The 27,695-nt window shown below is 44.9% G+C and overlaps 1 protein-coding gene across 4 annotated transcripts; it reads right to left on the bottom strand.

The window, feature by feature from the left end:
- Positions 1–185: 185 nt before the first annotated feature.
- On the bottom strand, positions 186–27,695 carry AP2M1 (adaptor related protein complex 2 subunit mu 1). Of its 4 annotated transcripts, XM_085587958.1 has the most exons (12): positions 27,639–27,695; positions 26,713–26,781; positions 17,276–17,388; positions 11,716–11,981; positions 10,239–10,321; positions 5,968–6,103; positions 5,733–5,874; positions 3,309–3,428; positions 2,655–2,790; positions 1,836–1,933; positions 1,608–1,719; positions 186–1,308 (listed from the first exon to the last, which is right to left on the bottom strand). In XM_085587958.1, exons 3-12 carry the CDS (start codon positions 17,347–17,349, stop codon positions 1,174–1,176), a joined length of 1,302 nt encoding a protein of 433 aa, XP_085444084.1. In that variant the 5' UTR covers positions 17,350–17,388; positions 26,713–26,781; positions 27,639–27,695; the 3' UTR covers positions 186–1,173. The 4 variants fall into 4 exon arrangements, with proteins under 4 accessions (XP_085444084.1, XP_085444083.1, XP_085444081.1 ...); XM_085587957.1 differs by lacking the exon at positions 26,713–26,781 and having other exon boundaries at positions 27,522–27,695; XM_085587955.1 differs by lacking the exon at positions 26,713–26,781.

The following is a 27,695-nucleotide window of genomic DNA, read 5'->3' as shown; positions in this document are numbered from 1 at the left end:
ACACTCCACTGAGTTCAGTTCACCCCAGCTGCAAACAAAAGCATCACTTGGTCCTTTTCACCCACTAGCCCCCAAGCAGCCCAGGGCTGGGGAAGCAGCACAAGCAAGCCCCAAAACATTGTGGCACAGGCCCAGGGCACAGCCCAGGCTCTCAGCACCAGTCCCAAACAGCAGCGCAGGCAGCCTTCTCCATTCTACATACTTTATTAGATTCAGAGCTGGACAAATCACAAAGTGTACAAAATGGAGACCACACTACCAGAAGCAGGATTGTGGGTTGCAGCAGCATTCCTATGGCCCAGAAGCATTTGGTAGAAGTGTGGAGAGGGCAGGCTGGGTCAGGGAGCTCTAACTGCCAACTGCATTTGGATTCCCCAAGGACAAGACCCTGTTCACATCCTGACAGAGCTCAGCTGACCCACACTCCCTGGGACAGTGGGGCCACGTCTCCAATTTGTCTGGAAAGGACAGACTGGCTCAAGCCAGCAGTGGGTAGGGGTAAATGCTCCAAGGACCTGAAATGCTGTGCCACACACATACACACCAGCAAGAGCCTAAACCCTCATCATCCTTTTTGGTCACAAACCTTCCCACGGCAGGACTCTATACTGACAACTTTGCAAGAAATAAGGTGGTGGTGAGATCTGGTGAGCCCACCATCTTCCTGTGGTGGGGGCCCAACAAACTCGCCACCCCACAGACATCTCAGACTGGCCAGCAACATCTACCACAACAGCAATAGCTAGTACAGAAGCCAGGGTAACTTCAACTCAGATTTGTCCAGTCTATGTTTAGGTCTATTCTACGAGTACATATGCACAAGAACTTCAAAAATACTAGGATATGATGCAAGTAGTGAGACACCAACAGAAGAGAAGTTTAATGGTGGACGTTCCCTAGAAAGATCACGAGAGGATGGGAGTTAGACTAGCCCTTGCCCACCCTGGGACGGGGAGCAGGAGGCTGACTGCAGCCCTGCACACGACTGGGTTCTGAACTTCATCTGCAGCGTGGGTGGTAACTGAACACGGGCAGGCGAGTCCACTCCCGGGGTGAGCCACAGGGTCTTTCAATCTGCGTTGAGGGGCCAGGCAGACATCTCTGAATGTAGCTGAAGACTGAGGAGAGGCAGAGCATGGCTTGGAGAAGAGGGAGCCCGCCAGCCTGCTGGGGCTAGCATCTGGTCTCATAGATCCCGCTCCTGCCGATGTACCTCACCCATTTTATCACATCATGGTCACTGTAGTTCAGCTTTGGCTCAAAGACTTTCAGGTAGCGCACCTTCAGCCCAGAGGGTGCAAATGGGACCTGTTGAGAGAGGGAAAGGCAACAGAGAGCATTGGAATGGGGGTAAGATGCTCTCTGTAGACAAATGCCAGAGGAACCCTGAGCAATGCATCTAGAAACAGACATCAAGAGCCACTGTTCCCTTCCCTACTCCCTGCATGCATGGTGCCAGACTCTCGTGGCTTCCATTACCTTTACCATCTGGCTGACCTCACCTGTCAGCTTGTCACAGGGGATGCTCAAACCTGTGTAACTCCCAAGAGGGACTGACAAAGCTTCTCCAAGTTTGGGTGCATCCTGAAAGGCAGACAGGTACTCACCTCAAAGTTCATGGAGATGGGAGGTCGAGCCCACTTTTTCTTGTCATTGGTGGGCAGCAGCTCAATCTCCGCACTGATCTGGGATTCCTTCATTCCAGCCATACGTTTTATCCTATTGGAGAAAGCTCAGAAGTGAGAAGGTGCCAGAGTTTATGCCCCCCTCACTACATAACCTCAGGGCAGACAGGAGCACTAAACAGACCCTGCCCCTGCAACATGCTCACTTACTTCCAGACAATGGCATTCTCACTGGCCTTGTACTTCGCCTTCCCTTTCATGCAGATGACTTGCACTCCACTGGTATTGAGGGGTGTTGGGATCCGGACCTGGAAGGCACAGCCTGGTAAGCAGGGGCAAGGAGATTGCAGCCTGGGCACTCTGGGCAGTCTCAGATGGTCTGTCCTGCACCCCTTGCACCTTCTCTCTCTCAGCTCAGGGCCCAGAGAACATCAGCTATGACATGGCATCCTAAGCTAGCTCTTCAGTTTCTTGCTTTGAAGAAAGCATGTTCACAGTTTTATAATATACAAAGGTCAGTAAGGAACACGGCAGAGATGGCCATGCTGCCGGAATCCTGGCTAATGTTGGGAAGATGATCTCAGGAAGGATGCCAGGCATTGCAAAAGGCTCTGGACAGCCCAGCCTTGCACCAGTAAGCCTTCTCAGATGGGGACTAAGTTGCAAAGCCACCCCTAGCCTGTCTTACACAGCTCACAGCCTGTCTGACATACCATCAGATCGTGCAGACAGAAGACAATGAAATTTTCACAGTGGCTGAGGAATTAAATGAACAATTGCTGCAGGGATGGAATGAGACCCCTGCCAAGGGAGCTGTGCAAATGAAAACAGCTTCCACCTCCCTACTCTACAGCACCTCCTTCCCACAAAACAGCAGCACCACACATCTAAGAGATAACTCAGTTCACTTTTTTAGCCCTGTTCAAGCTTGAAGACTCATCTGTGAGGACTCCACTGCAGCGGACATAAACTAGAGGCATGACTTCCAGGCACAAGATACCAAGTTTTGTGGGTTTTTTTTCCTCTTACCTCTATCTTCTGGGCTAGCAAGGAAGGTTTGAAATTTGATTTGATCACCACCTTCACTTCCAGCTTGGTCCGGCCCACCTCCCGCACCAGTGGGATCACACGGAAGGGAAGGATAATGTCCTTCGTGGTTCGGTATCTGCAGGGATGGAAGCTACAGTGAACTCTGGGGAGGAGTTAACTCCCTTAGGCCTCAAACTGTATCACCCTCCTGAAGAGATAGCCTCTGAATATGCCAAACAGCTTAGAAACATCATCCAGAAAGGGAAACATGCCAGAAGGAAATAGCAGTTAAGATCTGTGCTGCTGTAGGGCAGCAATGGTTTTTTGTGTCTCAAGTCTTATATCTGGTTCCTGCCAACAGCCTTGTTCAAGGACACGAGTATTAAACACTAAAAACAACAGATATAACAAGCTCAAAAGCAAGAAAACCCAATCTAACACTATAGTTGTGGCAAAGAAAACTAAACACAGCTGGGCTTCCACATTTGTAACAGATGGATTTGTGGGACACCCTACAGATCCTACTCTAAAAAGGGGGTGGTAAGTGTGTATTTCTTAAGTGCTCAAGGGCTGCAAGTCTGCCTGGGAGCAGCAACACTACTGTAGCAGCAAGCAGATGCCAACACCAGCCTGTTCACCCTCCACCCACAGTACCTCATAAGCTCAAATTCTCCATCTGGTGGAATGAAGCTGATGCTCCTCTCGGAATCAAACTTGCTGAGCCTCACACACTGGTGGAAAGTGCAGTCATCAATGGCAATTGACTGTTTGCCGCTAAAAACACAAAACACAGAGAAGCACAAGCTGCAGCTCTGGTATCTTGGTGCAGTCAAAATCTGTTCAGGCAGAAACTACTCTACAGAGCATCTTGCCATCGCAGGTGTCCAGGAAATGGGGAGGCAGGGAGAGATTTAGGGGACAGCAGCCTCTTGGCTCAGACTTTCCTTGTTTCACCACCACAAAAATTGTATTTCAGGAAGCTTGTTTGAAAGAATTTTCTCCCTCCTCTCCTCAAAGAAGAGAGAGCTTAGAAGAGCACCTTTCTGTCATAGCCAGCAACACAATGCTTGGGTCTGCCTGCCAGCAGCACTCAGTACTGCAAAGGCAACTCTGCCAGCCCAAGTCTTCCCACAGCATAGTTCAAAGGAGAGGAAACACTTTCCTGTCCACAAAGCTATCCCACTGCCACACAGCCAGGAAATGCCAGGTTCAGAGTCTTCCTGTTCAGGAATCTCTTCACAGCTGTTCATTTCCACACTGCCAGCAGGTGGTTTGATTCTGAACCAAATCGCCAAAACCATGATATTGTGATGTACAAGTCTGTACATCTCTCCTAAAAATCTGAAGAATTACCACCTGTCCATGAATGTGCACCAGTCTAAACTGCCAGCACTGAACTTGTGCCAGGTACTAATTCCTGAAAATACAGGTCCTAGGCCAGCCAAAACCCCTCAGCTACTGAGAGGGACCAGAAGGCAGGAGCAACAGAAGAGGCATCAGTGTAGAGAAGGTGCAGCAGTGTATCACTGTGGTATCTAGGCTGCCTCAATTGTTGGAAGTAACAGGACAACCATGCCAATATGCCAAGACAGTGTGAGAACTACAGCAGGTTAAGTTGTCCTAGGAAGCACCACTACCTACACAAAGGGAAGCAGACTGACCCCAGGCTGACTGGCTGTCTAGTTACACAACCACCAGTGGTGTGGTTTATGTTTCAAAAGGAGGAGTTAGTCTTTCCTAATCTGTTGCCCAGATGACAACCAATGTTAGTGAACTGATTTCTGTTTCTTTGCAAAACAGTTGAGAAAGCCTTCTGCCTAGGATTGCTCCAGGTCTCAGGCAGCATTACTCAGGGTTGGCCTTGTGACAAGCTAGATCCCAAAAAGCAACTAAAAGCGGCTGTCCCTTTTGGTCACCTCATAACTAAATGCTTCTGGATAGTAATGTCTCCAAGCTGGAGATGCCCCCTGTATAATCACAGAACTACCTACCAAGAATCCCTTTCATCTTACTTCTGTAACTCAAAAAAATAGCATATTTACTAGCAAAGGCAGTTGGCACAGGAGCTTTGGGGCAGTGTACCGACTCTTTAAGGCCTGTGTAGTTGATATTTTCACTAGAGTAAATCCTCACTGGGCCCATCAGCCATCTCAGGCCCATCTATTTTACTAGCTCAGTTCAGGTACAGGAAAGATGGCTTAAAGGTGACAGTGAAGTGATAGCTCTTGGCTTGGTTCTGAGAGACAAGCAAACAGTAGCTCAGCTCCATTTACAGGAACCATCACGGAAAGTGTCTGAGATCCAAGTTACATGCACAAGTCACACAAAGCAAGAGACAGAGGGAGAGCAGAGTGCACACAAAGCTGAAGCAGATTATCTACCTTCCCAATTCACTGGGGGTCAGCAAAAAAACAAAAAAAAAGACAACCAAGAGAAATACAGATGAGTTGCAAATGGTTAGTGAGAGGAAAGTGGCAGTCTCGTTGCTTTTATCTCTTCACCCCAAGCAGGAAAGCTGGAGGAGGTGTTAAGAGCTATTTTCAGCTTCAATGTGGATACTGACTGAGGTGCAGCTGGGAGGGAGGGTAGCTGGACTCTCATAAAGGATGTGCTTCCTACTCACACAACCACTGATCACCTGTAATCAGCAAGAGGGGCTTCTCCAGTCTTTGTTCTACTTTGTGGGAACAGTCCAGGTAAAGCAGGCACAGGGATTCTTTCACTATTTCTTGGGAGAACAGCTGCTGCTTTTATGATTGATAGTCTCTGCACTGAGCAAAACTGCTAGAGATACAGATTCTAGGAAAATCCATCTTGGGGAAGTGTTTCCAGGTGCAGGAACTCTACACTTAAAACTCTGTCTGAATCTTAATACTTAAAGAACTGTAGAGAAGCCCTCTGTATTGAAGCCTTCAGGATGGTAGCTTGCATGGCAACTACTCTACCCAAAATTAGCAGTACCATCTGAAGAGAAGGAAAAAACCCAGCTTTTAGTCTGTCAGATCAGAAAAGCTATTAAGGGCTGCCCTTTCATAAGAGTCCCTGGTGGCAAGTGGTCACCAGGTCCAAACCTCTTACCTTTTCCCCGTTTCATCCGCAGTCCCTTTGCCCTGTTTTTCAATGACAATCTTGTCATTCATGCCAAACTTGCACTCTGGCATTCCACTCAGATAACTCTTCATTACCACTCTGCCAGAGACATGGGCACTCAAAACCTGACCTGGTTAGAGAAAATCACAGTTCAGAATGCTTACAAGAGTCACTTCTCACAAACCCTGAGGAGAAGGATGCCAGCTCAACACCACCTACTTACCCTGTGGGGACATTAAGAGATTCACACTCTCCAGCACATCAAGAAAGAGTTCATTGCGACGGTATTTGATTCCTTCACGTCTCCATCCAATCTGTCCAGTTACCTGGCTGGTGATCTGGGACTGCTCTTCCTTGGTCTGAAGAGAAGAAATGACACCTTAGATACAAATAAATTCCTCTAAATAAATTCAAAGACTAAAAAAACTTGCTCTGAATCTAAGAGCAAACACTTGCCATTTACTACACATAGAAGTTTTTGTCACTTAGACACAGGTGCTGTGACACCTCACATGATTTGGTCATTCCCTCCTCAGAACATCAAATTCTATGTCTAACCAAGAATTTGCCATAGCAACAGCAGGGAATGTTCTGTTTTTGCTAGCAAGTCCATTAGGCTACTCTTAGTAAAGGGAAGCATGGGCTCCACCAATGGCACTCAAATAATCTCAGACTGTCACGTAAATCCATATTAAGCAGAGAAGCTCAACATGGATTGATGTAGCAGTTCACACCCTTATCCAACATGAAACCCCAGGGACACAGGAGAGCTCATCCCCAGGGCCTGTTTCTTAATAACTACAGTCATAAAAGTTACATGCCAACACAAACTCAAAATGCATCTAACAGCACCCAGGCTCTAAACTTCTGGAAAGTACCAAGGGTTGTGCTGAGAGGCACAGAGACATTTCCTACCTGATGCTAGAGGTGGGGTCCAGTCACACGCAGAAAGCCAAGAAGTACGTGTATAGTAGCAAGTGCAGTGTAGACAGGGTTAACAGGCAAGCAGGTCAATAGCAAGAGAAGGGAGGAAGGGAGAAAGAGGCAGATTAGGCTTAAGGCTACCTGAGGACAGGAAAAAAGCAGGTCAGCTCTTTGTTAATTAGGTAGCTAATTAGCACAAACAAGATGAGTGATTTTGACCTTTAGCTCCCTGCAGGAAACCCAGTACTCCAAGTAGTGACATGAATTTTCAGACTTGGCCCATTATTGACAATCCAAACGCAACGTGGAGCAGAGGGAGAGAGGCAAAATACCACTCCCAATAATGTTTCTCTGCAAAACAGACTCATGATGGTGTTCCTAATGCAAATCCTGGATGTCTATCATGCCACAGATGCCCAGATGATGGGTCCTGTATAAAGTGGTATTCTTGTTAATTCTGCTATTCCACCACAACAACTACACAAGACACAAGTGGGTTCTCCACAGCAGCCCTGCAGTAGGCCCACAGGGTGGCAGTACATGATCTCAGCTTCACACACGCTCTTGCCACAGACAAGGTCAGCTCCTGAGCAAGCACCGGCACTGTCTCATCATCTAAGAGACAGTTTTATATTCCCCTGAGAACTGCCTAAGTAAGTGCTCAATACAGTACACAAAATACCTCTATTGTCTGTCCCACAAAAAAAGCACTGTCTTGTTCAATGCTTTTCTCAGGCTTTAGAAGAACACATAGATTTAATTCCCAGTGCTCTATCTTCCAAAGAGACGTTGATAATGTCATGACATTCTCAACTCCTGCAACAGCACCAGTACCCTGACCTGACACCTACTCTGTAAAGTGACTGGATGGATCTGGAAGCAGCTGCTGAAGTTGAGACCACCCAGCAGGAATATTCCCTAAGGGAGGCACTGAAGACACTTGGCTCTGGAATTTCTCAGGAGCAGGTGCTTCTCAGAGCTGAACAAATAAATCAGCTAAAATGGCCCAAGAATACCCGCCTTGTGCTGAGCTGCCAGCATGCTGACTAGGTTAAAGACAGCTAGCTACCAGCAGGTTTCAGCGGGGATCTTTCAGCTAGTGAAGAGCCCTCTGCCCACTTTAAAAAGTAACACCAGCATCTCAGCACTGAAGTGTATCTATAGTTTGTGGAAACACCAAGAGTTGACCAACGCACACACCTAGAAATAACTTGGAAGGGAAGAAAATTATAGTGTACATCTATTTAGTGAAGTCTGGAAAAATGCAGATAGCATCTTAACAGTGAGAACAGTACATGAAGCACAGCTACCTCAAGCTGTAAGACCAAGATTTAGCCTCTGTTGGAGGAGGATATTCAAGTCAATGGCTTCATCAATTCTGCTATATGACATTAGCACAGCCTGCAGTCCTGCCATTTGAGTGGTGGTCTACTTCAATTGTAGGGACTAGAAGTAAAACTATGTTGCATACCAATACCTAAAAAACCTGTGTGGCACATCACTTAATTCCCAGAACACACAGGTATTTTCCTTGGCAAGCAGTGCAGCAGTTTCAGACACGCTTTCAAAGCGAATAAAACAGATCTTGCATTTCAAGATCACCTGCTCTGGAAAGATCACTGTAGCCATACAGGGAGGCATTCAGATCACAGCAGCTCAGTACACCTCCAATATTTCTTTGAGAACAAAATCAAAAAGTAGAGTTTGGAAAGTTTGCCATAAGTGGATTTTGCTCCTTAAATTCCCCAGTACACAAGCCCAAGGAAAGCAACACCAGGAACTAGGCAAAGATAGGGAACACAGATGATAGGCCAGATGATTCAGAACCAGATTTTGGCCCTGGGTACCTGTGTGAACTGGCTCTAAATCAATGAGGACCTGAAGGCTAGAAGGACCAGAGTAAAGAGCAGACAAGGAAATATGGCACGTACTGTTTCAAGTGGTGCCCTTGCCATCCTATGCCTGCAATGGATTAATTCTGGTTTTTGAACTGGGCTGCACAAAATTCCAATACTGAGCAGAAGAACTGCTTACTTGTGTAAAGCTGAAAGCCAAACTCCTCTTTGTAAGGAAAGGACTAAACCTGCTGTTGAATTAAGCATGATGCTGTGACAGTGGTTTGCACAAAAACAAGCACAGAAGTTTGTTAAAACCAACAAAAGCAAAAAAAAAAAAAAAAAAAAAAAAACCAAAAACAAAAATAACAAGGGAAGGAAGTGAGGGGGGTGGTTAGCTTTGAGTTTTCCTAGGAACAGGAGCTGATTCAGCTATCCTCAGTGCTGACTGTCCAAACTGTCAGACTGCAGAAGGTCAGAGATTTACACTAGGACTCGTGATGGGGATTGAGACCGGATGCATTCACATCTGGCCATGTTGCAAAATAGTCTGCTGTTCTAGAAAGAAATATGTTGCTCAGGGGCAGCTTCTCTCTCTCACCTCCTTTTGAAATGTAGATAATCTTGCTACTAGATTAAAAGTTTAAAAAGGAATTCTCAGGAAATCAGTGCTGATGAACTGAGTTGAAACAGTGCCTCCAGAGACTGACCTCTGCTGATGTAAACAAGAACAGTCACCATGCAGGTTCTTGTTTAGCCCTTTGCTTCTGCTTGTAGCTGAGGCTGAAGCTTTACTCTGCCACAGACTGCCTCACTTTGGACTCACACCTTTTTTTTTCCTGACTCATTGCCATGCAGGGGAGAGGACTAACTTTAAGGCTAAGTTATTGACTTATAAGTCCTTATTATTGACTTGCACAGCTGTGTCAGATGGACATGGTGGGCAAGATTCCTTGGGGTCATGAGAAACAGACTATGAGTTTCCTTCAAATTTAGAGGTTAAGCATAAGCTCATGAGACAGGAAACCTAATTTTGAGGGCTGTGCTTGGAGTAGGATTAGAATTAGTTTAAATACATTCCCCAAACCAGTCCAACTAACCATCTTTTTCCCAACAAGAAATTTATCTTCTAATTCCTTGTAAACTTTGTTGTAAGGGTTAACACCATGCTAAAAGCACAGCAGAGATTCTCATCTCTAACCTAAGAAGGCTCAGGCTGTACTGACACTGACCTGTAAGGATGTTACAGGCAGAGACAGAGCAACATGAGCTTCCTGACTTCACAGCAAGATTCACAAGGCTGAAGAATACTTCATTATAATGCAGGCATGAAATCCTGACAGCTCTGGAGAACAGACTTGTTCAGTGAGATTCACATGCAAAAGGGCTACTTCTGGTTCAGCAGGTACATTTGTTTATCCTCTCAGAAGCTGACACAGAGCAGAGCCTGAAGCCAGCAATCACATTTACATGCAAGGGACTGACATTATCCTAGCTCTGGGCTCTTCCTCCTGCATCTTATCGTGTGCCAGGGAACATGAGGTAGCAGAGTACAGGGACACCTAGAACAAGGTGCCACTGAGATAAACCCCTGCAAGGGTGTTCTCAATCTATTCAGGCACCTTCCTTCCATATGGGTCAAATGGTTAAACAGTAATTAAGACCATACTCTCTTAAACAGGTTTAGCAAAAATTAACCAGCAGAACAGTGCTGTACCCCAAATTCTCTGATTACCTGACTCTTGATGCCTTGCTGAGTGATGAAAGTCTTCAGGGCCCCTGTTTCAGAGTTCTGAGGATAGCCAAAGTCCAGGATTTCTACAGAAAGGTAAAAGGTCAGTTCACAGCTACAAGGTATAAACCCATCAACTAGGCTGCTACTATAAGGAGAGAGGCAATTAGTACACAGACACTGCTTACACCCTAAATTTCTGGATAAGCTACTGTAGCATTCCTTAACAAGGAAAAGAGTAATTCTTGCTACACTGAGCTCCTGGAGCAACACTTCTGAGATGAGGGGGTGATAGAAAGCTGTGTAAATTATGAATTTTCCAGTTTTTAAACACAACCAGATCTCAGGACTAAGTATCAACTAACCTAGACATCTGCACAGGGCACACTGAGGAGTTTTTCCAAAAGCATCCAAGGGACAATAGAGAATTTTTTCAACACCACAGCAATTTTATCTTTGCAGCATTTTTTTTAGGTTTTGTTCTTATGAAGATCTAATAAAACCAAAGCCTAAAACAACAGCTGAGTAGTGGCACTGCAGGATGAATGTAGGAGGGAAACAGATGCTAACTAAACACAGGGCACAGTACACACCTACTCCCCTCAAAGAGGAAGGGAACAACCCACAAGAGATTTAGAGGGGAAAGAAGACCACTAATGTGATACTGAGCAACACCACACTGGCAGGTTTGATCTCACTGTGCCTGCAAGGAGGCAGCAGTGACTGACCAAAGCAGAGAACAGGCAGTATCTTGGTCTGCCCTGAGGGAACAGGGAAAACATCAGTCACTGTGATCCTTGGCTAAGAATCCCAGGACGCACACGTGTGGCGCATTGTCTGGAAAACAAATTCAAAGGTAACTAACACAAAGTCCTCATGATATGTGAAACAGGGGCAGCTCAAGGGCAACCTCCACAAGCAGGCAGATATCACAGGCAGCTGAAGGGATGCTATTATTAATCTGTGCCAAAATTTGAAGCTGTATCAGTGGGGGAGGTAGGGCTGGAACAGCACACATTGGGTTTTATTGATTTCCTTCTGTTCAGAATTGAGCCCAAAAGCCAACTTACTAGGGGCAATCAACTTAAGCCTGGGATGACTGCTTCCATACACTGCTAGAGCCACCTGGGCACCAGCTGGCCTTAGAGGTGCTACTGACAGTCCTCTTGATATACCTCAGGGTAAGGAAAGCGTGACATCTACACAGGATCCCCTCAGAAGCTGAGCTCCAGTACCTGCTGTCTCAGTTGTACAAGTGCATGGCTCCCAACATTTCAGGGAAGGGAATCAGCACAAGGCTATGGACTTGAGGTACCATTCACATTTGCAGTACAGGTGGCATTAGAAAGCTGAACAAGTAATTTTGAACTCTGCCACACATGTTAAAAATACTTCAAGGGTTATTACTATATCATACTAAGGTAAGGATTTCAGAATGACCAAGGGCAATAGGCCACAGTATATAAGGGAAACATCTCACCATCCAGCAGCTCATAGATCAGCACAAAGTTGTTCTTTATGTTTTCCTCGCTGATCTTCCCGAAGTAGGCAGTCATCACGTCACACATCTTGTAAAGAAACTCGAATACCATGGCAGCATTGACATTCTGCTTGGTGACAGCAGCCAGCCAGATGTTGGAGCGCTTGACGTGGAAGAAACTTGTGCGGGCGATGTTGGTGACAGGCGAGCGCACCTGCTGCCGTGCGTGGATGACATTGACGCGGAAGGCGTCCACGGCATTGCGCCTACGAAAGCACCACCAAAAACAAGTCAGCACAGTGAATGCGAAACCAGCTGGCTGCACAGCTCTGCTTCTGCCATTATGGTCAGACGCTGAACTACACACACCAAGCTCACCTAGGGAGGGTGCCTGGGAATGTCTCTAAGACAGCAAGTGAAGGCTCTGAGCAGAGTTAGACACTAAATTCTGCACAAGTTCAAGGAGAGAGAGTGCTACTTGTCTCTAGGGAGCTTTAGACCACAGTGTAACAGTAGTCAGAAGGAGAAGCAAGCCTCCATCTGGAGTAGGATGGCAATGAAACCTTCCCTTCAATTAATTTTGACAGCACTCCCAATTGACTGTCATAGCTGGAAACAAACACATTAGCAATGTATGGCTCAGAGAGTCCAGTTTTGACCAAACACCTAATTATTGTCTATTCTGCATGCCCAGGCCTTCACACTCTTGCCTCAAAGCAAGCTGTAGTCTCCCAAGATACGTGTCAATGGCAGTTGCTCCCAGACATATAACCAAGGAAAAAACAGCAAAATTTGCTCAGGCCACCCAAAAGATGTCAGTGCCCAGGTACACTCCAGAAAGGAGCTTTAGTTCGCAGATCCAGCTCGCCTCCATACCCCACACACCTTGGAGGACAGGCTCAAAGCAGCAGGAGGATTAGGATCACCATTTGCTTTCCAGTTACATGTCACCTCAAGACTGCTCTGCTTCAGAACAGGTGTCTTGCATCAGGACTCAAGAGTCCCCACAGTGCAACATTTCAGCAGCATTGCATGTTCCAGGACCATTTACAGTCAAGGGTTCTGTCCCAGTGCTGAAAAACTGCTGTGCAAGCTGTCCATAGGTGCTGCCCTCTTTGATCCAAACTGTCTATACACTAGCAACAGGGGAAAAAGCCCTCCTTGTTACACAAGGAGTCCAAGTGACATTCTGGATGCCAGCTCTTGCACAATGGTCTCCTTATCCTGTAACTGAAAGTCAGAATAAACTTCCCAAATTAAGTCCACCAATCCTGAGAATACAGGAAGGAAGTCCAAGTGCTTTATATACAAGACCAAAACTTAAAGCAACAGTCTACACACAAAGCCAAGACTCATTTAGTCGTGCTTTATTACTCATACTCTCAGACACTGTAGAACAGGGGGTTTGACTGCAGCATCAAGGCCATGGTACTGATTATGCAGAAACACGTTTGAGAGCAGACAGTAAATATCATCCTTGCAAGCAAGGATACAGGCATACAAATGCTTGTAGGCACTGAGGGTTGTCAACAATCCAACACACAGTTCCAAGTTAGAAAACAAAGGATATTCCAAGGAACACATGCTACCACAGCAGGTGTTTGCTCTTTGAAGGTCTGGGGACATATGTAGAAGTTACATCAGTAAACACACTCCCATAAGCAAAATTCCGGCTTTTGAATACTTCTCAGGTTTTATTGCTCCAGAAAGTTTGCAATTTGGAGTTAAATTAATATTTAATTTCTACTTTAGTTTTTCTATAAGAAAGTAATTTAATCTACTATAAAATAATATCTAAAAGCCCAAATCCTCCCCTCCAGTAAGCCTTGCAAGTAAAGTTCAGCTTGTTCTGGAGCATTAGCCCTCCCAGCCTCAAGTTCTAACCCACTAAAAGTAGCACCAGAACCAGTCACCAGACTGGTGCAAGCTAGAGGAGAAGCCTCAGGTGAGGGAGGCTTTGCTAGCACACCAGGTGCCCACTGTGCAGTGCCAGTTGTGGCCTACCACGCGTCTCTTACCTATTGCTACAGCAGCCAATGAGATGGGATGGACAGAAATGGCGCCAGCGGAGAAAGGAGGAGTGACAGCAACAAGAGAAAGGGTTAGAAACACACACACAAGGCACAATGAATCCAAAGAGATAAGAAGAGACCAAACAGCACCCCCTCCCCCTGCTCCTTGGCACAAAAGGCCAAGGTGGTATTGGATGGACAGCAACAAGCTACAGCAGCAATGAAGCCCTCACAAGGTACAATACTGACATGCCATGGTCAGGCTGTCAGCATGGACAGATTTGTGTTTGGCTGAACTTTAGGGATAACTGGGCATTTAGTCCAGGTGAACTGCACCTGTATCACAGTCTGCTCTGCTAATATAGGTAGCAGGCCTTGGTGTGGAAAAACCCCAAAGCCTCAATCAGAGGCATCACCTGGGGACAGCAGAGTATCAAGTATCTTCTTCCCAGTCTGCCTCAGGACAGGGCTACAAGTCTGGGTGGGAATTTCTGTGACAGTACTTCCCATTTGACGATGTTTGGATCGATGCTTTCTGGTTTTGTCCAGCCAACAGGAAATACAGCAAGTTTGATAGAGCTGGAGCACATCTGGAGAGATAGGGCACATCCTACAGATTTAGACACTGCTCTATCCAGCTTGCACTTTTTCCTTAAGGATCAAGAGCCACAAAGCTGACGTGATGTATTAGAAGCTCAGAAACCAAACACCTACGACATTTAAAGTGCATGCAGTTTGTCATGTAAGCTGCTCAGTTTCAAATAGCTGAAGTTTTATTACACAGCTGCATTCTTAAACGCAGGTAGGTTCATCAACGACTAAGTCACTGAAGAATGAGGCACTTGAAAATTACAGCAGAACCCTCCATGATATCCTGAATTATATGCATGGTGTTTTGCCTTTTTTTTTTTTTTTAGTAAGGCTGCTTATACATGCAGCTAGCTGCTATATGGACAGATGCGCTACATGCACTAAAGCCATTCTAAGTTGCAAGCAAAGAAAGTTCAAGTTTTGTGGTACTTCTGCCTTTAACAAAAGAAGGATATCCTTGTTGTTTGTCACTTTGGTCATTACATCTGAGCTAGGTGCTTTTTAAGGCCCTTAAACTACAAGGGGAGGTGTTCTCATAACCACAGATGATCTTTAATATCTCCCAGCTCAGAAACTGAGGCTTCAGAATGCCAAAGGCAACGGCCAAGACTAAAGAGTCCTATGGGTCAATCACTCATGAAGAGAGGGAGCAGTTATGCTCTTTTCCTATTCAACTACTTACCAACAAGCAGGGTGGATTCAGCCCTCAGCACTACTGCTTAGCATTTAAGAATTGTATGGCATGCTAGAAGTCTATCACTCAGCTGTTTGGTTAGAGACAGAACTCCTACAAAGTTGAGTACCAGCTACAGTATCACAGCTATTCCTTTCCTTAACTCCTACTGAGGGTTAGGATATTAAAAAATTTAAGCAGACCTGGCATTAATGCGAATGTTCAGACTAGGAGATGGAAAGACTCTCAGTTTCTTGATTACACAAGATGAGATATAGCCATTTTATAACAACTTTTTGTGTAAGGCTACACATTTAAAAAAAATTGAAAGCAGCACTGAAGGCCTGTTTGAGAAGAAATCCAGCATCTTGGGAGCAAGTTTGGTTAACAGCCAACCCCAGCTCCACCTAAGTCACAAGACTGACACTTTCACAACAACCGAACAGATGATTTCACTGAAAGGAAGACCAACTCCTCAAGTACTAGAGAAAACACTGGAATATTTTGGCACTCTGCCAAATGAAAAAGTTAAGATAGGATCAGGCAGGAAATCCCATTTTCTAGCTTTGTCTGGCCAGCCAGCAGGAAGTACTTTATCACGTACTGAATATATGGCACTCACTCTGTAAGAGAAATGAGCCAAGATAAAAAGCAAAAGCAATAGAAGATCATATTAAAAATACCTAGTTTGCATCTCTACAGCCATAGTGCCATTTAAATCAAAAGGCCTTCTTGAATAAACATCAGTTTGAGAACAGTTTTTTAAGTGTTTCAAGTTTGCAAACCACAAAATATTTTTGCCAGAAACTGCAGTTAAAGTGTCCCTAGCCCCCATGTGAAATATTCTTCAAGGTTACCTATAATCCAGACTGGCTTGACTCAGTCACTGTGATACCAGCTTTACAAAGTCAGTCCTGTCATATGAGTTGCTCTGAAGAGCTTCAGCTAACAAGTATTGAAGACAGAGTTTGTAAAGTAGAAAAGAGGCAAAGCATCATAGCCACTGGCTTTCTGCTTGAGAAATACAATGCTTCCTTGGTTCAGATAGGTGTGGAAGTCCTGGAATAACTCAGTCAACCTTAGAAGAGTTACTTCGCCTTAGCTGACCTAAAACAAGCCAAGAGCTTAAAAGCTTATTAGGTGAAGCCTCATTACAGACACTATGTTGAATACTCCCTTAATGAAACAGTACAAGCCTTGACTAGATACTACGAGTTCTACCTCAACTTTTAACCTCCACTAGACAATCCATAACCAGAAGGGACATACTCTTCAGACCAGAGTAGTCTGAAGGCAGACTGGCTTGACTGTTTTTTGTAATTTATGGCAACAAGTTATTTCACAGCACATCCTACCACTAGTCATTGTGCAGACCTGGTACAAACTACTTTTCCTAAATTGGCCTGAAGGCTCTCACTCGCTGAACTCTGAATTAGCACCTACCACAGCTCTGCCTCTGTTAGCTCTGTCTTAATTCTGCCAACTTAATTACTAACTTCCACTAATGCCTGACACTAATGAAAACCCACTAGAAAGAGTACTGTTATGCACAAAACCCTTGAATTTAAGGTTTTCAGAACAAGCAGCACTATCACTGCCTACAAGACACCACATTTTTACTAAGATGCCTTCTAGAAGCTAGCAAGCCTAAGGGTTACACAGATCCAGTCTAAGTGAGCATCATAACGCTTGGGGGAAGTGCAACAAGACACCTACAATCTACTGAAGGTTTTCAAGACTTCCCACAACTTTAGTTACCCAATGAATGTAAGCTTTCCATACTAGGCTGCTATACAAAGCTGGGGGACAGAAAGCCAGTTGTAGCAGTACAGCCATGGCTGCTATGAGATTGCTTGCAAATAAAACTTTCCAAGACCACAGTCTTCTGCATGTCTGTACTTGATGTTAGACATCAGTGCCTGAAACTAATTCAGAACCCTGGCTATAGTGTGTGGCAGACAGTTCTCACACTACTGCTCCTGTACAGTTTTAGTGATTACAGTGAGCTAGGCTCGCACAGTGGCAATCCATGCTGCTGAAGCATGTGGAGTAATGGCCAGATCCCCACCATCCAAAATAAAGTCCCAGGTTTGGCTGCAGGCCATCCTCCACTGTAGGTGACCAGGGCTTAAATTTCTTTATTCTAAGCTAAGCCTAGAGCAGAAAATTGAGTTGCAGTCTCACATGCATGCACAGCTAATGCAGAACAAAGCAGCCCTGTGTTATTTACTGCACCAAAATGAGACAAAAATGCAAAAACTGGGGATGCAACAGAAGCACTTACCCGATGTCATCCCGGTAGACGCGAGAGATTAAAACCTCTCCTTTGTGATTATAGATGAACAAGCCTCCGATCATGATGGAACTTTAGTCTTCACTTCCCATGTTGCTTAATATCTGAAGCAAGAAAGAGCATATTTAAGCAGGCTATACAAAAACAATTTGTAGCCAGGACTAATACTCAAAATTGGCACTGAAATAGAAGCTTTCTTACTTCTCATTCCAAAAATCAGCACAAACAGATTAAGCCTCAAGGACAAGTATCCAAAACATACCTCCTGAATATGAGAAAAAACACAGGCCTACAAAAAAACACACAGAACTACAAGAAAATCAAAGACCTCTTACTTCTACTATAAAGTGTCTATCTCCCTAAAGACTGAGATACTAATCAGCCATAATTCCTAAGTCTTTTTACATTGCAGTTCACACAAATGTCTGACATGTCACCAAGCCTATTACCACACGACAGAGGGATCCTAGCAACAAGTACATCTCTGTTTATTACCACTGTTATATAGTTTTTACACATCAGTGTAAGAACCTTTGATAGTCCCTAGCAGCCACATCGAGTCACACTTCAGAATCCAAACCGAGAGCCATCTGGAGTGGTCACAGTCATGGCTCACTTGAACTGAGAAACAGTCCCTCAGAAGTTACCTTCCTAAACTGCTAATTTTCTCTTTCTTCAATGGAAGATTGCTTTGGAGAAAGCTACCTCACCAATCCCATTCCTGGAGTCTTATGCACTCATATTCACTTAGGTCAAATTCATAATACCCACAAGCAGCAACTGCTTGGTTGGCTTAGCCCCAAGAAGAGAACTACAACCCTGACAGGGCAGGTCTTGGATGATCACACAGGAACTGCTCCGTTTGGGCACTGCAGAGCATTAGATAACAACCTCTCCACAGTGCTCTCTGGGCGGGTTAGCCTACACCCACTAGTATGGGCTGGGTAAAAAGGATAGGGAGAGGCCAGCCTAGAGACAGATGCTGACAGTGAACTGATATGTGTCTGCACAGGAACGCTGCAATGACAAAGTTGAACTGACCCAGACTTGGATCACCTCAAAGGTCAGGAAAAAAAGAGACTACAAAAACAATGCACACATCAGAGAGAATAAAAGACTTCTGGATTATCAAGAGTAATGTACCCTCTAGAAGTTACACCAAATAAACTACAGTAGCTGCCCATCTGAAGGAAGAACTGCAGATTTGAGTTCTGTGCTAAACCAAGGTTTATAGTGCAGCCACTACTTTTAATTTCAGCAAGACAAAAAAGAAACTTTAAATCTAGTGAGTCCTCAAAGAATAACACTACTCATACTTCTCTGCCACAGGTCTTCAGCTTCCAGATGGCTGCTCCTGCTCATTAATAGTAAAAAAAAGAGCCCAAAAGTCAGTTAAGTCAAAATAGAAAGACACAAGCAGTTTTCCCAAAGCTCTGTAGCGAGCTTTCTGGCTTTTATTCCCCCATTCTACTGGTCAAGTATCCCTGGCTACTAATGGGCTGCCTTCTGCCACTTGTCACTGGTTTCTTGTGGCACTGTCACCAACATAATTTCATGTCTGAGACTCCAATTAGCACTGAACAGCTTTTCAAATATGTTTTGCTTCCATTCCCATCCATAACAGTTTATAACTTTGGGATACAAGTATTTCATTTACTTCTAAGTCTCTGTAACCAAATCTGTGAAGACATAGGCAGCTCCAAGATTCCCAGTAGTTAGAGTGAGAAAAGCCTTTTGTGGCTCCTCACTGTTTTGTGAACAAGGCTACAAACTGTAGGGGCAGCATCCCCACAGCAGAAGACAATCCCACTGGTCAACTGAACAAACCAAATTTCTCAGACTTAAAGAAATGGCTGTACCACAGACCCACAGGTACTTACACAAAGCACACACAGCCCTAACAGGCATGAAAACACCACCGAGAGGTAACATGCAGGGCTGAAACCCAAAACATGGAGAATTGAACACAACTGCCCAACAAGACAGGCAGATGCTGAAACACTTGCAAGGTCATTCACACAGGTCAAACAATTAAAAAAATGAGAAACATTATAACAGTGAAAGCAACTTGTTGCCCACTTCAGAAAATTCTTTCCTATTTACTAGTTTTTTCACTCCAGATAAGAAAAAAGAATGTGTTTTCAGACTTCTACAGTGCTGGCTTCCACATTCAGATATGGACTATTGCAATCAAAGATGAAGAGTTCTTGCAATCTCTTTAAGACTTGAATTGTATAGAGCAGCTTCCTGGAAGCTTATGCAACTGGCCAAAGCTGGATCATAAGAATCCTACAAACCCTTTCCAGAAGAATCCTAGAAAGCACATCCTAGTCTTAAAAAAAAAAATAATCTCCCTCTGGGTTTTAATGCTGCTTAAGTTATTTGTTTCACTATTTTTAGTATAAAGGAAATGTCTGCTTTGATAAGCAACAGGATCAGACATGCAGCATATACAAGACAAAGACTTTTGCCAGCATGACAACCAGTCGATTTTGACAAAGCCTCGATTTGAGTATTTACTGCATTATTATAAAACATGTAGAAGATTGCTGATCAAGCTTTGCATTGGAAATGAAAAGCCTTCTCTTAGGAAGATCTACAAAGTTTAAATGTTGTCTGAAATAATGATGCCATGCTTTCTCATGTTAGTCTAGAACATATTCTTTAACAGCTTTGCTGAAGTTACAGGCAAAAAATCAGCATTTTTAATTGTATCACAGTACCAGGCAGCAGAGTCAACTGCTTCCTCGTCTTAAATGTTAGTAAAAGCATGTCTGATGGAGTAGATAATTATGATTCAAAGGTTTTTAGTCTTCAAAAATTCTTCATCAATGCTTGGCTTCTTCCTTATACAAAACATCCCAGGAGGTGAGTTCAAGCTTCAGAGTGTCCATGTAAAGTTAGCACCTGGTTCCACCTTCATTGACACATTTAAGAGCTGCATTGGTTCATATTGCAGAGCTACAGAATTGCCTTTGGTACTTCATCCACACACCTCCTATATGCATCATTGTACAGTTGTGTTTCTTGGATTTAGGGTGCCATTTTGTAGTCCCCTCTGCACGTCTTTGGTCTACTTTGATCCACTTTGCCCTTATTACTCTGAATACCCTCATATCTACACACATCCCACGACTACTGACCAGGAGTGCTCTCATTGCAAATTCTTGCATGGTACAAAACAGAAGCATGCAGAGATCTGCCAGCTGATATGTGCTTGCTGTACTACACTGGCAAAACAACTCGATAATGAACTTGCTCAAATCAGAAAGGGGCTTCTCTGTGCTACGTGAGGCCCTGGTTAACACCTGAGCTTGTACTTTTCCCTACTACTACAGATTGGCCACAGGATCAGGAGCATTCTGACTGCTTGTTTTATATGGGCAGCCAACCATACTGAGACATGCATAAGCATTATTTCACATGTAGCAGCAGAATGCCTCCATATGAGTTATGATTCATCTCAAATCTGAAAGAACCCACAATACTACATCTCTAAAACTTAAACGTGAATTCACATTTAAGTCCAATTTATCTAATGATTTCTGTCAGACAATTGGTAATTGGTTGATACCTGTTTTCAGGTACCAACAAAGTCACATGGACTAAAAACGGTGACTATAAGGAAAGAGTTTTATTTGACCTACCCAACTATACCAGCCACCTACTCAACTGTACCAGCCACTTACCCAACTGTACCATCCACCAATCAGTTATTTGCAGTAGCTGAAGGATACAAGCAGTATAAACCTCCAGCTGCACTCCCATCCAATGGCATCAGAGAACAAGGAGGTCTCAACTATTCAAGGTATTTACCACAATTTTAAGCAGATATCTCTTGGTCTGCTCAACTTTTGCAGTTCAGCATCTTGAAGAGTTCCAGGCACCACAAGCATAGACAGCACAATGGTACCAACACAACTTCCAGCAAGTTCTGTTTGGTGCAGAACTTTGCTCTGTCAGCCTTCACCAAGCTTGCCCATGATGGGAGTTCAGGAAACATGGACAACATTCCAGTCTTTCATTCACAACTTGCATTACATCCCTCTAAGACACAAGATCAGAGTGACTATACTCCTTCTCCACACAGAATTACTTCCATCAGCTAATGGAAGCATGTACACACAGCTGGAAACTCAAGGGGTGGAGTAAGTAGCCCAGAGATCTATGAACAGAGCAGAAAGCTATACAAAGGGCAGAATGTAAAAGAAAGTTGCTTAAAGCTCAGCAAGAAGAATGGCTCTTCAAGATGACAATGCCTCTCCTTGAAGCGGCTGCAGTGAAAATAAGCCTGCTTTGTTTTGATCCTCCTTTGTGCTTCAAGTTTCACAGATACTCCTTTCAACTATTTCAAGGTTACATTTTAACTAGAATGAGGATTTTAGTGGTACAGTTCGGACATAGCAAATCTTCCATATATTTTAAAATAATTAAGTTTTCTTTACAGATCAGCTGTGGAAGTTAAAGATCCTAGTACTTGCAGTGGTTAAGAACTGCAGGGGTTGAAATTAATTTGAGACTGACATTCAGTGACTCATGGCTGCTGGAATCAGAAGGCCTCAGAATAAAAACTCCAGCACAGGAGATGGGTTCATCTGCTCCCTGTGCATTAGCAACATGACTCAGAAAGCATTGCTCAATCAGCTTTCAATGACTCATTCTGCTCCTCTCCAGTCAGCCTTTCCTAGGGAGTTTGCTCTACACTGCTAATGAGTTTCCTCAGCCTAATATCTCAGTGTCAGACACAGCTTAAGAGCAAAGCCCACCATTTCTTCCACTGTTTACCATGAAGTGCCTGGAAACCAAGATGACTCTAGCTGAAACCTTTGGTTTAATGATCCATCAGCTGCATTTTCAGAGTTTTGCAGCTTCACTCCTTCTGTTTCACTAGCTTGAACATATGGCAACCTGCTTCACACTGGTAGCTGTTTTCTACTTACTATGTGTATGGATTTATTCTAGTTAAGGTACAGGGATAATCCACATGTATGCTGAATTCACACCAGTTGGTGACTAATCACTTTAATTTAGTAACAACAGCCCTCTCCCAATGCACTCTGCATTCTTCAAGCAGCTACTAGGGTAGATGTAACATCGGAATGCAGCTCCTACAAATACCTAAGGCCTCCTACCTTCTTGCCAAGTGTTCACATTCCTATATACTTCCATTTCAACCCATAAACAGAAAAGGAGCATAAAGAACATCATAGACAGACCACACACTTGCATACGTGCTTATAAACCCACCAGGAGTTAAGATTACATGGAAATGACTTTTCAGAATGCCTTTTTACTCAAGTGAAGATGAGAGCATTAAAATGTACCTTTAGAGCAATTGTGGCAAAGTTCTAGCATTAAGACACCAAATTTTAAAAAAAGTACATGTATAAAAACAAAGGCTGGGATAAAGATTTTAATGCATTTCAGTAGTTACATAAGAGAAAAGCAGCAGGATTAGCTGGGCCTACCGTGACTGATACGGTAACATGCGCTTTTCTAAGAATCACACATACTTGCCCCAAATCATGTCTCAGTGCTCCCACTGGGCAGGGGATGTGCAATAAGCACACCTCTCTCAACCAACCAGGAGATGCTGGAAGCCCCAGAAGTCAGTCTGCAGCAGGTAAGCTGCAGACTATAACCAAGAGAGTCCAGAGAAAGATAAAGACATAATAAAGCACATCATCTGAAAAACTGCTTTTGTCCACTGTTTCTATCATAGATGGAAAATGCTCTGTTTATTAGGTCTGATCTAAAAACAGGTGGCTCTCCAAAGGTCAGACTTCATCCTTTCAGTGTGCCACCCACTTGGAATGCATGGGTGAAGTCAGGAGCACAAGCTCAGGCAGGGATCCTGTTGCTGGACTGTCATTTTCACATACTGTGGGATCCAAGTGGCTGGACTGGGAGCTACCTAGTGGGATGAGGCACTAAACCTGCATTTATCAAGTGGAGATACAGCAGCTCTGTCCTGCAGCATGTGAGAGCCCAGCCTTCCTCTTCCATTTCCACTTCATCAATTCTGACTTAAAATAGCTGTAGGAAAATGAACAACATGCAGCACAGAGCTTTCTTAGACTAAACAAGGCACACGTAAGGAATCAACTAACCAGCACAGTTTGTTCCCTCTGCAGCTGTTTATCTGCAGCAACTCTTTCAGAATCACCACTGCACAGAGTACCAATGCTGAAGTTTCTGTTCAGAGCATCCTTCCATGGTCTCTCTAATTGAGAAGCCACAGCATCACACCAGCAATAAGACACAACTGCAGTATCAGTCATTTGTTCATTAGCCTATGAAAGACTAAGCTGAATTGCAGCCTAGATCCCAGATATACAGATATTAAAAGAAGTTATTTTCTCCAATACCTTTGTCCCATAACCTGAGGTTTTTCACATGACACCACACAGACCACTAACCATTCCCTGCACCAGCAGGCAGTGGTAGCTTCAACCTACACCATAAACTTTGAAAGAGTTCTCTGCCTTTTATAACTGTATTTGCACAAATAAACAAACAAGCAAGCTGATCTGCTCAAATTTGTTGCTTAGGCAAAACAGTGAATTTTTAGTCATTTTCTTCAGTGGTAAAAGGAACACGACTGGAGTAATTCCAGTTTCACATGCAAGGCAAGAAGTACTTGTCCTAGCTCCAAAATAATTAGGAACTATCTGAAAGAAATGTGTCACTAGCAATGTAATGCATTTACAGCCTAATTGTACCAGAGTCACCATAAATTTTGGGTATATTGGTATTTCTGCCTCAGGAAAGCACAAATACAGTTCTTTGTATCCTTCCATGCCAGCTTCTCTAAGTCCAGTGTAAGCCAAAGCTGAAGAACTCTTAAGCCAGGCCTGTTTGCTCTCATGGTATCTGCTCAGCAAATCCTCTGTGTCCTCTCTTTAGAGGTGCAGTGGTGACACAGCAGCTCAAGAATAACTGCTCAGGAGCAATGTGACTGCAGCAGTTCTTAGGCTGCCTGAAACAACATAACTACAGTTTCACATTATCACCCCAGCTGCGCCAGGATTTGATGAGCACCAGCAGCATCACCAGTGAGCACATCTGTCCATTCATTTTAGGAGGCAACTTTGGGATTAGATGTTATTTTCCCAAGCCAGCTGTGTGGGTGATACTCTTACCACAGTCCAGAAAGAGTCTGGCACTACAGGTGGGGAAAGTAAATCTTCAACCAGCCACTGACCAAGGCTGGAAGAGCAGATGTCAGGACTCCTGCTAACCTGCAGAGCCCTTTTGGCCACAACCCCACTGTGAGACAGGCCATGAGCTTCATCCTGTACCATGCAGTACAGGGTACAAATAAACACAAGTTGATCAGTAGTGAGCCCAAGACTCAGCTACTTGGACTTTGTCACTCCCATTTAGGGGCTGAAAGTTTCCTACAGCACAGACATCACTCAGTCTGAATGCAAACAGGAATGATGATTTCTCAAATCTACACAGCACATCCAGGAAACAGCAATCACAAGTCAGTTAGTAAGCTGGTGTAAAGCAACCAACCCTTTTAGTAGTCTATTAAAAGACAGTTTGGGTTCTGACTTAACAGTAAGTAAGACTTCTGTGCATTAATGAGCTTATCTAACTAAGCAGTTCAAGGTACATTAGCTACTGAGTTTTTATCCAGGAAGAAATCAGGAGAGGTATTGAAGGCAAATCACCAACTGCAACCATTTCTGCATTCCAGAAATCAGTATGATCTTGGACAAGTGACAGCAGTTGAAGTAGGAGAGGGATTAGTCAGGCTGCTCTGGCAAACTGAAGTTGTTGAGAAAACACATCTTTCAGCTAGCAGTAGCCATTATCAACCCAAGAGTTAAGGCTCAAAACAATGCCATTACCCCACCAGCTAATCTGAGCACCTAAGCTTTGCTTAGATGGCTGCATTAGCCACTTTCCAGGAGGCCATGGGCTGCTCTAGGTTTTAAAGAAGAGTAGCTACAATCACTTCATCCTGGGGAAGACAGGCTCCATAATTTACTTAAGGGGCATACCCTGAGCTAAAGAGCTCCTGAGATAAACCCATCAGTTTCAGAGAAACTGTTCCTATTTTAAGCACAATCCCACAAATCCCCATAACCAGTGGGCAGGAAGAGAAGCACGTTCTCTTACCAGGCTCTCCTCCTACAGCCCACTTCTGCGTGCCATACTGCACGCAGCCAGTCTGAAGAGTAACAAGAGATAAATACTGACACAGGGAAACACAAGAAGCTCCCTTACTCCAGTAAAACATCACACATACAGCATTTAACACACCTCTCAGCAATATTTTGAGCCCAACCTGATGTGAACGGCTCCAATGCCTTTTTCTACTTCTACCAAAGCATTTCTAAAGTCAGTTTGAACAACTGGCTTTTCACTCTTGAGCTAGAAACCTGAACAGTGATTTGCTTCCTATGCATCTTCTAACAGAAGAGGTTAGAGGCACAGAGTGGAGTTTGAGTAAGAGCTTGTATTCTGCAGACCATTAATGGTCCAGGTGCCCTGATGTGTCAGCTTTTCTCTCACTACTCTTACTGGAGAGCAGATAACTGCATTTCATATTCTGTGCCTCTGCCTGCAAGCTTTTAGCTGAGCTGCTGACCTCCTGCCAAGATCAAAGTAATACATGACTTGCCAGTAACTTTTGACTCAGTAGGTCACTCACTAAAGGAGAGAAGCAGACTCTGCCTCACAAACCAATTATATTTTGGCACCACAGGCCATCCTCCAGTTGGCCCCAGGAACAGCCTTCAAATACTCTAATGGTCTTCAGTAGAATAAGCTTAGAAAACCAGTGCAAGACATTGTGCTGCGTAAGTCAGTCTTGACTCGACCTTTTTTGATCCAGGGATGAGGCAAGAAAAGTTTAACTAGGGTTGCAGGAAGTTTCTTTATAAAGCCTGTTTTGTTTGGTGACTGTTGCTCAAAAAAAAAAAAAAAAGAGTATCAAACAAGAAGGCATGTCCAGTCCCCTGTTTTTCAAAGAACTCAAGATGTGACCCTTCACAGCTTCAAGATTCAAGTCTCCAAAAGCCAGAACTGTGCTCTTTTGGGAGGAGGAAGCAGCTGGCCATGATACCCTTCAAAGACAGCCCAGTGCTCTCCCTGGAACATGGCCACTCTGCAGCCCAAAGAACACCAGGTATCTTTGTCACTAGATGTCAGTAACATGGCATTTCCTACAGCAGAGGAGTGATGCCTCCCTTCTGACAGGAAAAATATGTAACAGTTTGGCAGCATCTCTACAGATTTGAGATTGTCCCTCCAAGCAAAACTCACAGGGACACATAGAGCTTTTACTATAGGAAAAAACAGTAGCTACAGCTCTGACAGCATTCAAGTAAATGTTGCCCAACCAAACAACACCATGAGCAGTTAGAAGCCTGCAATACCGAGACTTCCAAGCCACATAAGTCGTCCAGACTCACCTATCTGGGCAAGTTCCAGGCTCAGATTTTGGCGGCCTGAGGCTAAAATTTGATAGCAGCTTTGTCATACTAAAGCAAGCAGAAAACAGATCGTGCACTCACACAGCTTATGGAGAGACTACATCAAAAGCAAGTCATTTCCCAGTGGGGAGAGAAGTCAACTGCACTGGCTGATAAACACAGGCAGTTCAGTTTTACTGAATCCAAATCCTAGTCCTGGGAAGAATGGATGTGGAAATACATCCAGAAGAGCCGCTGGAGAGGAGCCTGCTTTAAACCTCAGAATAAGCAGCTCGGCATCAGCAGCGCTGCGTTCTGCCTCAGCAGGTTTTCCAGGGAGGAAGCAGAGTGCAAGCCATGACCCAGCTAATTCACGTTTGGATCAGTAGAACAGGCAAATAATTTTCGGTGAAGTTCCAGCCCGATCCGACTGAAGAAAACCTTTGCTCAGGCTGACCTGACGCATCGGTGCCGGCCTTCCTGTGCCACACACAGCCCGAGCCTGTCCCCACCCTCCCCGGTGCAGCACCGCAGGGCTGCCACACAGATATTCCAGCCGGAGAGCGAATTAACAGCTGTGAAGAGCTGCCCTGAGCCACAAGCAACGTACGAATGAATGGTGGGGTCGCCCAGCACCCCCTCAGAGGAAGCTGAAGAAAAGCCCACCGGGTGGCCCCGATCTCTCCCTCCCTCCCGGCTCCGGGAGCACCCCGCGTCCCTCCCAAGGTCGGCCGGCGGGACACCCCACCCTGCAGCCGCCCCTGGGCCTGCAGACCCCAGCCCCCAGCCAGCGCCCAGGGAGCCGTCACCCGCAGCAGGTCCGCCGCCGCCCGGGCGCGGCCGCAGAGCGAGCCCGACCGCCGGAAGCCGCCGGGAGGAGGGACGGGGCCGCGCAGCCCGGCGGGGAGGGGAGCGGAGCGCCTCACCTGCCGCCGCCGCCGCCGCCCCGCGCCCAAGATGGCGGCGCCGCCCCCCCTCGCCCC

This window comes from Lonchura striata, chromosome 9, assembly GCF_050655825.1.
Source record: "Lonchura striata isolate lonStrDom1 chromosome 9, ASM5065582v1, whole genome shotgun sequence".
Taxonomy (NCBI): Eukaryota; Metazoa; Chordata; class Aves; order Passeriformes; family Estrildidae; genus Lonchura; species Lonchura striata.
The sequence above is the reverse complement of the archived record's forward strand: the minus strand, read 5'-3'. Positions and strand labels throughout refer to the sequence as shown.

Excerpts from the sequence above, each read along its gene's own strand:
- AP2M1 (XM_085587957.1), bottom strand. The coding sequence starts at position 17,349 with ATGATCGGAGGCTTGTTCATCTATAATCACAAAGGAGAGGTTTTAATC. Across the intron at positions 10,322-11,715 it reads GATCTATGAGCTGCTGGATG|AAATCCTGGACTTTGGCTAT; the intron begins GTGAGATGTTTC and ends ACCTTTCTGTAG. Across the intron at positions 2,791-3,308 it reads GGAGAATTTGAGCTTATGAG|ATACCGAACCACGAAGGACA; the intron begins GTACTGTGGGTG and ends CCATCCCTGCAG.